At 58.7% G+C, this 13722-nt stretch overlaps 2 protein-coding genes across 21 annotated transcripts in view; one reads left to right on the top strand and one right to left on the bottom strand.

Moving 5' to 3' along the window:
• The window catches only part of KCNT1 (potassium sodium-activated channel subfamily T member 1), a 93046-nt gene that overhangs the window by 4124 nt on the left and 75200 nt on the right, over positions 1-13722 (top strand). For 17 of the 20 annotated variants that reach the window (XR_013405275.1, XR_013405274.1, XR_013405277.1 and 14 more), the window contains exon 2: positions 8981-9124. The exons of the other annotated variants lie outside the window; for them this stretch is intronic. Coding sequence is in view for 5 of the 17 variants with exons in the window: in XM_077967110.1 (XP_077823236.1) it covers positions 8981-9124 (144 nt within the window). In the remaining 12 variants the exon portion in view is untranslated. The remainder of the gene's footprint in view (positions 1-8980; positions 9125-13722) is intronic. 20 annotated transcript variants of the gene reach the window in all.
• The window catches only part of PIERCE1 (piercer of microtubule wall 1), a 266631-nt gene that overhangs the window by 182944 nt on the left and 69965 nt on the right, over positions 1-13722 (bottom strand). The window lies entirely within an intron of this gene.

Raw genomic sequence — 13722 nt, 5'->3', positions numbered from 1 at the left:
TTGAGCCTGTGTCGACAGCACGGACACAAAGCTGTGTTGGCGTGCTGTTGAGCTAGCATGGACCTTACGAGGTTGTGTTGAGCTGTGTTACAAAGCTGTGTTGGCGTCGGGAGCTTGCACACCGGTCAGTTCGTCTGTTCCTTGTTACGCACCAGCTATGTTGACACATCAGAGCTAAGCATTTGTCCAGTTACTTCCCTGAGATGGATTTTTAAAAGTGGAATTGTCCGGTCAAAAGATTCCCACGGTGTTAATGTTTGCCACATGGCCCACGGCCCGCAGGGGTGGGACTGGCTCCCCCTCGCAACAGTGCCGGGGTGCGGCGTGTGCCAGCTACCACTGTCTCCTCCTTGGCACCGTCCCCCTGGGGCACCTGTCTGTGTCCTGCCAGGCACCACTCAGGCCTCGGAGGCTGAGACACAGCTGGCCCCTTGGTGCCCAGGAAAGGCACACAGGTCTCTCCTTTGTAGCCACTCTGGGGCACTCCACCAGAGGGGCAAAGGGGGCTTCCATCTGCCTGTGACCCCCTCCTGGGGCCGGAAGTGGGTCCTTGTGCTTCACAGGTACCAATAGTGCTTTTGCCTAGGGCAGACCCAAGCGGTGACGGACAGCCAGGGCTCAGACCACCACACACAGTGGCTTTCCAGTGAGCTTCCCTGACTCCAGCCACATTGAGGGAGGTGGCTGGGGCTGGGGCAGGTATTGGGAGTGCCAGTGAGTTGGTCATTTTCTAAGCATGATGGCAGCTCAGGGTATGGGACCCTAGATGGAGCAGGGGCCCTGTGCCTCGGTCTTCCTAAAGCGGCCCAGCCCCCCCAGAGTTCATTGGTGCTGAGGAAATGGAAGCCCCACTTCTGCCTCAGTTTCCGGAGAGGCCCAAGGCCAGGCACGGTGGGTCATGCCTGCGATCTCAGTGTTTTTGGAGGCTAAGGCGGGAAGATCGTCTGAGGCCAGGAGTTTGAGACCAACCTAGGCAACATGGCAAGACCATTGTCTCTACAAAAAAAAAAAATAATAATAATTTTTAAAAAATAAAAAAAAATTGCCGGGCGCGGTGGCTCAAGCCTGTAATCCCAGCACTTTGGGAGGCCGAGACAGGCGGATCACGAGGTCAGGAGATCAAGACCATCCTGGCTAACACAGTGAAACCCCGTCTCTACTAAAAAATACAAAAATCTAGCCGGGCGAGGTAGCGGGCGCCTGTAGTCCCAGCTACTCGGGAGGCTGAGGCAGGAGAATGGCGTGAACCCGGGAGGCGGAGCTTGCAGTGAGCCGAGATCCGGCCACTGCACTCCAGCCTGGGCCACAGGGCGAGACTCCGCCAAAAAAAAAAAATAAAATAAAATAAAAATAAAATAAAAAAAAATTAAAAAAAAATTAAGACTAGATAAGGCCCAGTGTACTCCTACAGGCCATGCCAGCCCTCAGGTGCTCAGCATGGCCGGCACAGGGACCTGGCATAGCTCTCTGGGGGAATGAGCAGGGGTATGGTTGTGCCTCCCACAGCTGTGGGAGAGGGGCGGTTTCTCCTCCAGGTGCAGCCCCCACCATGGCCTCCCCACCCTCAGGCTGTCCATCCTAGCAGGGCTGTCCCCAAGGGTCCCCTGCCAGCTCCAGGCTGTGTTCCTTGCTAGGATCACCATTGCCTCCAGCAGCCAGCTCAGCTCGAGAGTACTGACAGCTGATGTGTGCAGTCACCAAGCACCTCCCAGTAGCCACAGCGTGGCCGGGGGCAGGGGCTGTGTGGGCTGATACAGCTGGAGAACAGGGTGTGGCCTGTGGGAAGGACCAGCCAAGGGTCCCAGGCACCCAGGACCCTGAGATGGTCTTGCCATCTGCCACTGAGTGACCAGCACACTGCTGGCTGCTGCATGGGGCGGGGACAGCAGAAGAGCTCCCTGGCATCTGGCCCAAGCCCAGGCTTCTGCTTCCCCCGACAACGTCGGGCACGGGTCCAGGGGTGATGGCCCCCACAGCCTCGCCGGGGGCCCTGTGTCCGCTGTGCTGCTGGCCTTCCCCTCTTCCCTCTGGGCTGGGAGAAAGCTGCTCTGAAGTCTGTCTGGATAAATCTACAGCTTGATTTCGGCTCATCCACGTGTTCTGAGCTTTCACTTTGGATCTTAAAGCATCTCAGGAGATGGCGCTGAGCAGCCACCCTCACATGGGCAAGAAGCTCCTCCCCTAAAGAGAGATGTCACCCAGGACACTTGCCTGCCCAGCTGCCTGGGCATCTTGAGCAGCTCTGACTTTTTAATCATTGTGCAAAGGAAGCATTGAGTTGTTCTGCCACGGTCAGCAGAGGTTCTTCAGCTTTGCACTTGCTGGGCACTAAGCCCAGCACTCAAACGCCCCCACCGCGGTGATGCTATGCCTGCCTGGGGGACTCTCCTGAATGCTGGGTAGGGATGCCCACGCACAGGCAGGCACATGCACACAGATCCATGCGCATGCACACATATGTCCATACGTGCACATGCATACACATGCCCACATACATGTATGCATACACGCACATTGTACATGCATGCATGCAAACCCATCCGCACAGGCATGCACATATTCGCGCACATACCTCTGCATGCACGTACATGCTCATTCACACGTCAGCATGCGTGTGCCTATTTGCATGCTTACATGTGCTCATCTCCCTCCTCCAGGACGTCTCTGTCAAACATGGCTCGCCCAGCTCCTGGAAATTTTGAACTGAGTGTGAACAAGAATGTATTTTAGGAGAGAAACCTCAATCCCTTAGCCAAAGACAGTCACAATCTTTTTTTTTGTTGTCTTTTGAGAGACAGTCTAGCTTTGTCACCCAGGCTGGAGTGCAGTGGCGCAGTCATGGCTCACTGCAGCCTCAACGTCATGGGCTCAAGTGATCCTCCCACTTCAGCCTCTTGAGTAGCCAGGACTACAGGCACCATGCCCAGATAACTTTTCTGTAGGGCAGGTTTTTGCCATGTTGCCCAGGCTGGTCATGAACTCCTGGGCTCAAGTGATCTGCCCACCTCGTGCTGGAATTACAGGGGTGAGGCACCATGCTGGGCCACAAGGAATGTTAAAAGAAGTCTTTGTGGGGAAGGATATTTTATCCAGGACTTCCTTCGCTAATCCTGAGAGGTAGGCTCCTTGCTTCTTTCTGAGCCCCAGCCGGGGCAGAAATAAGGGCCTGGTGATGCTAGAGTTTGGGGGAGGATGTCTTTAGCCCTTAGCTGTTCCGTTTGCCGTAACACATGTCATGCATGATATATTCACTTTGCAAGACACACTGCCCTAGAACCCCATCCTGCCCCCAGCACTGTGGCTGCCAGTGTGTGGGGACCGTCTCTAGATCACCTACAAGCTGGGTGCCCAGAGAAACCCACCTCCTCTTTAGGGTTCTGTGGAAAGAGGTTGTGTTTAGTTTTTAAATGGGGTTCGTTAAATGTCATTCTGTGTGTGTAGTGTTGCATCCACATGGGCTGACACGGGCTCACAGAGACCTGTGCCTTCACAGAGCAGTGTTGGCTGTAGCTGTCAGCCGCTCCTGAATTCATGGACGTGCAGGCTGTTTGCAATGTTCACCTTCATACATGAGACCGTAATGAAAATCCATGCCTGGGCCTCCTCGGACACAGATCAAGGATGTCCCCGGGTAGAGGTTCCAAGTTGGAGAGGACCCACGATTCCGCCATAATTAATCCACTACTCCCAGCCAGCTGGACACTGCACAAGAGCCGTGGCTTGCAGAACCCCCCGTTCTCTAACCACAGCCGATCACTGGCGCAGGAGTCTGTGCAACTTTCATCTCTCTAATTACCAGCCAGGTGGCTTGTCTTTACTTGTGCATTGTTTTCCTTTCCTCTTCTTTGAACCTCGCTCATGCGTCCTTTGTTTTCTTTTTTGAGACGGAGTCTCGCTCTGTCACCCAGGCTGGAGTGCAGCGATGCCATCTCAGCTCACTGCAACCTCCGCCTCCCGGGTTCCAGTGATTCTCCTGCCTCAGCCTCCCGAGTAGCTGGGATTAGAAGTGTGTGCCACCACATCCAGCTAATTGTAGTATTTTTAGTAGAGATGGGGTTTCACCATGTTGGCCAGGCTGGTCTCAAACACCTGACCTCAGCTGATCCACCCACCTTGGCCTCCCAAAGTGCTGGGATGACAGACTTGAGCCACTGCACCAGGCCGTATTTTCTGCTAGATTGTTTTCCTTTCCACGGATCCTGTAGGCATAGGGCTGTGTTCTGATAATTATGCTGTTGCAAATATGTTCTTCCTGTTGGTCGCTTGTTCTTTCCTTTTGCCAGTGATGTCTTTTGTTAAACAGCAGTGTTTTTGTTCAGATGTAGAAGCATTTATAAATCTATTCCTCTTGGAATAGATGATTTTTGGGTTTTCTATATTAAATAAAAGGTCTTCTCAGCTCTAAACACTTTTTCCTGTATTTTCTTTCCATCTTGTCCTTGGTTTGGGGCTGCAGCGTGGGGTCTAATGTTATTTTATCCAACAGAAGGCACGTTGGATAGCGTAGGCTGGAGCCTGGTATTGGGTTCAAGCACTGGCCCTCCTGAGGCAAGGGGACAAGTGATAAAGAAGGATAAATAAAGAACAAGGGGCCGGGCGCAGTGGCTCAAGCCTGTAATCCCAGCACTTTGGGAGGCCAAGACGGGCGGATCACGAGGTCAGGAGATTGAGACCATCCTGGCTAACACGGTGAAACCCCGTCTCTACTAAAAATTACAAAAAAAAAAAACTAGCCGGTCGAGGTGGCGGGTGCCTGTAGTCCCAGCTACTTGGGAGGCTGAGGCAGGAGAATGGCGTGAACCCGGGAGGCGGAGCTTGCAGTGAGCCGAGATCTGGCCACTGCACTCCAGCCTGGGTGACAGAGCAAGACTCCGTCTAAAAAAAAAAAATAAAAAATAAGGAACAAGGTCAAGTGTGTTTCTGAAGTTCTCCGACCTCCATTTCTCCATCAGCACAATGGGGAGGATATCACTCCTCCTGATATTTGCAGCCATAACTTGAGTCAGGACAGTTGGAGCTGCACTTATCCCAATACCATAGGACCAGTGAGTGCCCCTGCCTCCTTTCTCAAGCCTGGATGCCAACGTGGGCTTCAGCCGGTCGAGGTATTCTGCTGTGTCTCACCGCTCTGTCTTTTCTTGAGCCAGACCGTGGAGTGTCAGCTGCTGTGGCTGGACATTTGTGCTGGCAGCAGACGACGAGGGCCCTCTCTGTTCCTCTTCACAACCGCTGTGCCTGTTCTTGCACGTATATTCTTCAGGATTAATTTTTGAAGCAATTCATCAAATTCTGAGAAAATAGGGATGCGCTCTTGATTGGCAGCGATTCCCTTTGCCCGTGTGTTTGGAGAAGGGACTGTTGGACCGTTGGGAGGAAGACCTCCGTCTCCCGCCAGCGACAGCTTCCAGTCCATCTCTCGGGAATGCCGTGTGCCCCTGTGGGTTTGGGGCAGGGTGGAGCCCGGGTTCAGAGTTCCTGCACCTGCTGTGAGCAGGTGGTGCTCCTGGGTTGGTCGCTGTACTAGGTACCGTATTTGCTGTAGTAGGTTTTCAGCTGATTCCTCTTGGGTTTTCCAGTAAATAATCATGCCAGCTCCAAACAAGCCCCCTTCACGACTCCCTCCTATCCTTTTCCTCGCAGCAGTGCACAGGTAAGGCCTCCATTATGGTGGCACGGGCAGCCTCGCATTCCCAACTGGAACAGGAATGCCCAGGGCCCTTGGCGGGAGAAGCTTGTTTTTAAGCAGTTTGTCAGACAGCCCTGGCTCCATGGCCACTGGGGACAGATGCAAGGGGAGTGAGAAGCAGGCACTCGCGGCTATCAGAAGAGCCCCCAGCTGCCCAAAGGTAGCACAGCCCAAGGTGAACCTGGACCTGGCCCCGACCCCAGCGTCTCTGCCGGGACCTCAGTGATGCTCCTTGGGCTCCGGGAGCTACTTGTTCTTGCCAGGCACTAGGCATGGAAACTGTCCTGGCTTCTGAGAACTGTTCTCAGGATTCCATGCCACCACCTGGCTTGCCAGGGTGCCTGGCGTGCAGCTGGCTCTCAGTCCATGGCAGCTGGCACTGAGCACGGCTGCCGGGCTCCCCTCTGACAGGGTTGTCGGGGTCAGTGCCCGTGACTACCTACGCACCAAACAGCTGGCGGGGACTTCCTGTTGCCGTGCCCGGGTGTGCACTGCCTTGCTCATTCTTGGCCTCTCCAGATGGATTCCTAAAGTCAGTGTCCCAAGCCTGAGCTCCCTGATGGGCCTCGGCTGAGCGGAGGGGGCACACTGGGCACCGGCCATCCTGGGTCATAGCCTTTGTCCATGAGAGCTCAGCCAAACTGCTGGCCACGCTGCACCTGCTGTAGCTGAAGCCCTCACGTGCCCGCCCTGTTCCGAGTGCCTCAGGCGTGCTGTCTGGTTACATCTTCACAGTCGTCCTATAAGGGAACGGGCATCAGTATCTCCCTTCACACATGAGCAAACAGGCTCAGGGAGGTGAAGTGCCCAGCCGGGAGCTGCCCAGCCAGGACTGATGGGCCAGGACTGAGTCGTGCTCATGCCAGCAGGACTCTTGCCATGCCCTGGGCCTGCAGGGTGTGTACTGACAGCCCAGAGAGTCCGCAAGAGGAATAAGGGACGCTCTGAGCCCCTGGGCTGCCCCGGCCTTGCCTAGGGGGTGTGCTCTGTCCTGTCACCTCAGCCCTGGCTCCAAGGGCTGTGTGAGTCCCACAGGTTGAGCTCCACACCTTGTCCAGAGAGTGGTGTAAGGGCTGAGGAGAGGGACACCTTCCTTAAGCCACCAAAGCACAGAATTCTTATGGAAATTGGCAATTATTTGGCACAGCCGTCACTCAAAAAGATTATGGATGTGTTCTTGGGGGTCCTAGATTTCCTCCAGGGCCCTTGGGTCACACAGGGAGGAGGGCACAAGAGAAGAGGGGATGCAGAATCTCGAGGTGGGCCCCGGGGTCCCCGTGTCTGGCTATGCCAGGCTTGTGTTCCAGTTCCACCTGAACCAGCTTCGGCAGGGACCCGATCCCCCAACACTCCCCTATCCCCCTGTGCCCAAAAAAGCTGACCGATGTAGGCCTTCCTGCTTGGGAAAAGTCTCAACCAGACCCCAAGGACATGGGAAGCAGCTGCTCTGCCGCTGTCCTCCTGCGATGGGCACCTTTCCCAGAGACCCTGTAGCCCCGGCCCTCGGCCAACACCACAGTCAAGTATTTTCAAGGTTTCTGGCTCTGTGGGGGGAACAAGGCAGGATGCCAGGAGGCCTGCAGGACACCTGCTCATGGCTGTGTGCTCACTCAAGTGTCAAAGCAGCTCCCCGAGGGAGGAAGGGCAGCTTGTCCTTGTCACTCTCCCCAGGCCGCATCTGGGGAGCAGGGGTGGGGCAGGTCTCTGGACTCCTGGTGCACTTCCTTCCCCCGGTGACCCCTGAAGCAAGCCAAGGTCCCACCCGCTGAGCTTGTCCATGGGCCCTGCTGAGACTGGGTCTTGAGGCCAGGAGGAGGAACCAGAGCCGCTCAAAAGGCAGACGGGGCGGGGCAGGAGGAGGCAGCCACGCCTGAGGTGCCGGCAGTCCCTTGGGGTTTTACCACTGAAAGGGGCTTTCAGTAAGGAAGGCACAAAACCAAGAAAATATAGCCCCGACCCCTGGCCACGTGGTTCCCCTGCCTGCTTGCACCTCCCCATGGCCCCAGCCAGCTTGTGACTAAGGAAAAACATGCAGCTACGCTGATGCAATTAGGAAAATGTTATTTTTCAAACGCTGCCAGATCCTGGGGGTTGAACCTGTGACCTCAGAACAAGGAGCAGGGTTTGGGGCACACACCTGCTGCCTGCAGCTTCGGCCTGGGGTGCCCATAGCTCCTTGCCTGCTGAGAGTTGGGGGCCCAGGAGAGGCACTTGGTGGGGGCTCAAGGAATGTGCCCGTCCGTCCCGACTTAAGGAGAGAGAAGAGAATTTTGTAGGGTCCCTGGACCTGGTGTTCCAGGTGAGTGGCCTCTGTGCGGGGCCTATGGGCACAGCACAGGGAGCTGTGTGTGATCACAGCCTCCTGCCCCTGCCTGTGGGGGAGCCAGTCCCCTCCATCCCCCTCTCTCTCCTGCTGGCCTCAAAGCCTTGAACAAGGGTGGGCCTGGGCCAGGTAAGGAGCTCCCTGCCCCTCAGTTCCCGCTTCTCCTGGAGCAGCCAAAACTCACTTCAGTGGGGGACATGGGGACAGGAAAGGTGCAAGACCCCTGGAAGACACCTGCCTGGGCACCCGAGAACTGCAGACCACCAGAGATCCTCCCACTCTACCCAGTGTGCCACAATGCCCCTACCCTGCACTGCCAACTCTCTGTGTCCCTTTGATCCCTCACCTGCTGACAGTGGCAGTGCAGCTTAGGGCCCAGAGGGCCTGGCAGCCCCCGCAGGGTTCTGACCTGAGCTGAGCCGCTCCGCCTGGGGAGGCCACAAACAAGGGTGTCTTCTTAGGCCTCCTGGTCCCTCCACCCTCACCCCTCAACAGCCTGAGGGTCATAAATGGCGGTCGGGGGCTGGGATGGGTGTTCTGGACCCTGAAGGACCCTGAAGGAAGGTTGAGCAGCCAGCCTTGGCAAAGACCCTGGGGACACGGAGGGGAGCTGGGGAGTTGGGAGGGCTTGCAGGAGTCTGGCGGGGCTTCAGGGCAGGGGGAGGGCCTCCCTCCCGGCTCCTGGGGAATCAGGGAGGAGTGCTGCGCGCCTGTCCCTGAGCTGGCCATGACAGCTCCCGGCCCCCTTACCTCCTGCCAGGCCCCAGGGCCGCTTTGGAGGGAGCCCCGCCCCCTGCCCCTGCGCAGCCCCCGCCCTAGCCCCAGCCCGGCGCAGCCGGTCCCGCGCGCCCCCGCCCGGCCGCCCGCCCGGTGGGTCGCGGTGGCCACGGGCTGCGCTGCGCGGGCCGGGGGCTGCGCGCGTCCGCGAGGGTGCCCGGCGCGGGCTGAGGGGTGCTGGCGTGTGCCCGCAGGCGGCCCTGCGCGGGGGACGGCGCGCTCCTGGACACCGCCGGCTTCAAGATGAGCGACCTGGACTCGGAGGTGCTGCCCTTGCCGCCGCGCTACCGCTTCCGGGACCTGCTGCTGGGAGACCCGTCCTTCCAGAACGACGACAGGTAGGGGCGGGGTGGGGGGCCGGGGTCGCAGTCCCGGGGCCGCCGCACGCCCGGAGCTGTCCGCGGTGCTGAAGGCCGGTCCCGCGCGCCCCCGCAGCCCCCGGTGCCCTTCAACTTTTTCCGGCTTCTGGGGACACAGAAGTTTCGGAGGGGGTGGGGGCAGGAGGAAGCATCTTCTTGGGAGGGGGTCTGGAGGAGGGCGCGGGATGCTCGGAGCTGCGGAGTCTTCCAGAGCCCGACTTGGGGCGCGGAGGCGGAGGGCAGCCTGGCCTTCCGGTGTCTGCTCCCAGCCCCCAGCACCCCAGTTTTGCTGTTTTGGGGGCAAGCCAGGGCCGGAAGCGCCCCGGTGGCGGAGCCTGCAGCCTGGCTGAGGGCTGGCGTCCTCCAGGCTCAGGCAGCGGTCCTTGATTAATTATTCAATGAGGGAGCGTGTCCTTCAGGTTCATGACCTGGTCACTTATTCCGAGTCACAGTGTCCCCGTCCCCTCAACATCTCCTGGGCTCAAAAGGCAACATGGATTGTGTCTTTCAGTTAGGGACCAACAGGATGCGCCCATGGGAATAATTCATCCGCTGAGGGGGTTGGCAGGAAGCTGGAAGAAATGTTGCGTTTCTCTCCTCCTTTTCCCCAAATAGCTATCTTGGGTAAACACCCAGCACTTTAGCTCTGCCGGGCTCCGGGGAGGCGCTTTTTTGCCCGCAAGCGAAGGCGAGTGCTCTGAGGACGCACGTGGGGCTGGAGCCCGCGGGGGCTTCAGGTCAGGAACCGCTCCCTTTCCAGGGTTGGCGCTGTCACTGTCTCCAGGGCTCCATCACCGCCCAGCCCTGGGCTTAGCTAGCAAATCCACAGTGTCCTCCAACAACGCAGTTATTCAGGTTAGCACACACCAGCCAGGCTGGTCCCAGGGTGGCGTGCGTGGCTGGGAGGCTGTCCTGCCCCCTAGGATCCACACAAAGCTTCCCTAGGCCGAATCCGTGGACTCAACATTTTTCTAAGCTAGCACCAGCCCCTCAGGTGCCTGCTCAGCTGGGACTTGGCTAATTCTTGAAAACAGCAGCCCTGGGAGATCCTTCCGATACTGGGCAGGAAGTGGTGTCCATCCCCCTCATGGTGCCTGGGGCTCCCGGATGACTCAATAACGCCTGTGGCTGTGGTTGATCTAATTGTAATGCCGTATTCCTGAGTGTTCAGAAATGGACAGCAGAGATGTTTGCTATCTGCCTAGAGAGAACCATCCCCACCCCTGGGAGAGGAGAAGCGGGCATGGGATATCACAGTGAGTCCCTGATCCTGGGTGTGGTTTTTTAAAATCGTGGTAAAATACATAAAACAGAATTTACCATTAGTGACGTTTAGTACACATTGTGCCACCCTCACCACTGTAATTCGGGAACATTTGTATACCCTAGAAGGAAGCTCCTTACCACTGGGACTCACTCCCCAAATGCTCCCTTATCCCCCAGCCCCTGGCAGCCGCCGATTTGCATTCCAGTGGCCTTGGCGTGCTGTGCCCAGCGGCCGCATGGGTTGTGTGCCAATGGTGTTAGGGGGTGGACCGCCAGATGTGTGTGGCTGTGTGTGTGCTAGCTGGTGCGTTGCTGTGGGTCCTCTCCAGGAAAGGCCTGTGGGGTGCAGGGCATCTGTGCCACCCTACAAGTGCCCTGCTCTCTCTGGTTGGAAATGAAGTATACAGTGAGGTTCCATTGGAGGGAGAGTGGCCAGGGGTGTAGAGCATCAGGGCTGTGTGGTCACCGTACCTGTCCTGTGACACTGTCCCTCAAGATGGCCTCAGATGATGTGCTGCATACCTTTCCTCGTGCGTGAAGGATAGAAGGGGACCTGGCCCTGTGGTGTTGGTGTCTGTAGGACGGGAGGGAGGGGACCTGGCCCTCTGGTGTTGGTGTCTATAGGACAGGAGGGGAGGGGACCTGGCCCTGTGGTGTTGGTGTCTATAGGACAGGAGGGAGGGGACCTGGCCCTCTGGTGTTGGTGTCTATAGGACAGGAGGGGAGGGGACCTGGCCCTGTGGTGTTCGGTCTATAGGACAGGAGGGGAGGGCACCTCGCCCTCTGGTGTTGGTGTCTGTAGGACAGGAGGGAGGGGACCTGGCCCTCTCGTGTTGGTGTCTATAGGACAGAAGGGGAGGGGACCTGGCCCTGTGGTGTTCGGTCTATAGGACGGGAGGGAGGGGACCTGGCCCTGTGGTGTTCGGTCTATAGGACGGGAGGGGAGGGGACCTGGCCCTGTGGTGTTGGTGTCTATAGCACGGGACAAGGAGGGAGGGGACCTGGCCCTGTGGTGTTCGGTCTATAGGACGGGAGGGAGGGGACCTGGCCCTGTGGTGTTCGGTCTATAGGACGGGAGGGAGGGGACCTGGCCCTGTGGTGTTCGGTCTATAGGACAGGAGGGGAGGGGACCTGGCCCTTTGGTGTTCGGTCTATAGGACGGGAGGGAGGGGACCTGGCCCTGTGGTGTTCGGTCTATAGGACGGGAGGGAGGGGACCTGGCCCTGTGGTGTTCGGTCTATACGACGGGAGGGGAGGGGACCTGGCCCTGTGGTGTTCGGTCTATACGACAGGAGGGAGGGGGACCTGGCCCTGTGGTGTTTGGTCTATAGGATGGGAGGGAGGGGACCTGGCCCTGTGGTGTTCGGTCTATAGGACGGGAGGGGAGGGGACCTGGCCCTGCGGTGTTCGGTCTATAGGACGGGAGGGAGGGGGACCTGGCCCTGTGGTGTTCGGTCTATACGACAGGAGGGAGGGGGACCTGGCCTTGTGGTGTTCGGTCTATAGGACGGGAGGGAGGGGACCTGGCCCTGTGGTGTTGGTGTCTATAGCACGGGACAAGGAGGGAGGGGACCTGGCCCTGTGGTGTTGGTGTCTATAGCACGGGACAAGGAGGGGACTTAGCTTCCTTCTGAGAGTGGTTTCCCACTTCTCATCCCTGAGAGGAAACCTGGGCCTGGTAGAGATGGTGGCCTTGGGCAGCATGAGATCCGGAAGGTGGGGGTCTGCTGGTCGGCTGGTCTCCAGCCCAGTTCCCAGCAGCTCTGCCCGGCTCGCCGTGGAGGCTGCGGGGGCTGGTGAGGTTGGCTGGGCACAGTACAGTAGTAGGCAGCCTTCTGGGGATGCGGGGGCAAATGAGTTGGGGGCTCCTGCCTGAGTCACCTGCCAACTCACCAGCCGCCCTCTATACAGCTGAACCCATTCCTCACACGGACTCAGGTCTTCCTGAGAAATTGCCTCAACTGGATGTAGGAGAGGGTGCCCTAGAGGCCTGGGAGCCTGGGGAACCCCCACTTCCCCCACCCAGGAATGGTAGCTCCTTGGTCTCGGCAGCAGCCTGGGGGCCTCTCCTCTTAAAGGCAGCTCAGGGAGCCCGGCCTGAAGGGTTTCTCTTCCCTCAAACCTTCTTTGCCCAAAGGTGCCTGCTTCGGCCTCCATGGCAGGGTTGGGTGAGTCTGGCCTGACCTCTCTCATGACCCCCGATGCTGGAATGGGTGGGCAGCAATGAGGGAAGTCAGGATGCTGTCAGGGGTCCTGAGGTCACCCAAGCCCTCTCCTATCCATAAGGACACACACGTGGGGACCCCGGCCCCTGGCTCTGTGGAAAACCCAAGCTGATCTGGAGGAGGGGATCGGCCGCTTGGAGGACCCATCCGGGTGCTTTGGGTGGGATCTGATGCCTCTACCTGCCATTAGAACCCACACCATCTCTCATTATCTTCCTCCTCATCCCTAGTGCCTGTGCCTTCCCCCTCCTGGAGTGGAGATGGGGGGATCGTCTGCCTGGCCTGGTGGGACCCCCTTCATGTGTACCGCAGTGACTCACAGGGGCTGTGTGAGGTGGGAGGACGTGCTTATCTGAATGTGGGACGGAGCGCAGGCGGGGGTCTGGAGGCCATGGGGGCCCAGGTCTGAGAGGACTGAGCCCAGCAAGACCTACCTGCCAGCTCTGGGCAAGAGAGCCCTTAGGTGGAGGGGAGGGGACACTGGGATGGGGTCCTGGGCTGCAGATGGAAGGGCTGGTATGCCCGGACATGGCAGCAGAGGTTCCGCCCGGGCCCCTGAGGGACCAGCGTGGTGGCCTTTGCCATGGCGGTGTCTCAGGTCTGGGTAAGGTGGAAGTGCCGCTTGGCCTGTCTCTGCACCGAGGAAGAGGCTGGGGGGCAGGGAGACCCAACCACCAGCACAGGGCAGGTGCACTGTGGGGGCTCAGCACAGACCGGCACCCCTCACGGCCTCCCTGTTTCCATCCCGGGGCAGGCTCTGTGAGGGGAGCGGGTGCTGCTGCCAACCCCTGGCAGGCTGTGAGCGAGCAGGTGGGCGGGCAGGACTCGGGCTTCCTGTTCGCCCAGGGAGTAGAGCCTCTGGCAGTGAGTCACTGCAGCCTCCATCGCCTGTGGCCTTGGGCAGGGAAGAGCCCGGCTGGCCACATGGGCAGAGGAGGCTGTACTGCTGGGCAGGCCGCTCCCAGGGGGGATGACCCAGCCCGTCAGTACCGCCCAGTGGGGGAAGTGGGCAGAGTTGGGAGCTCACTGATGAGGTCCTGGGTAGACCCTCACCACTGCCTACCAGATGGTGTCTTGGGTGCTCCC

This window comes from Macaca mulatta, chromosome 15 (assembly GCF_049350105.2).
Source record: "Macaca mulatta isolate MMU2019108-1 chromosome 15, T2T-MMU8v2.0, whole genome shotgun sequence".
Taxonomy (NCBI): Eukaryota; Metazoa; Chordata; class Mammalia; order Primates; family Cercopithecidae; genus Macaca; species Macaca mulatta.
This window is presented reverse-complemented; position numbering and strand designations above follow the sequence as displayed.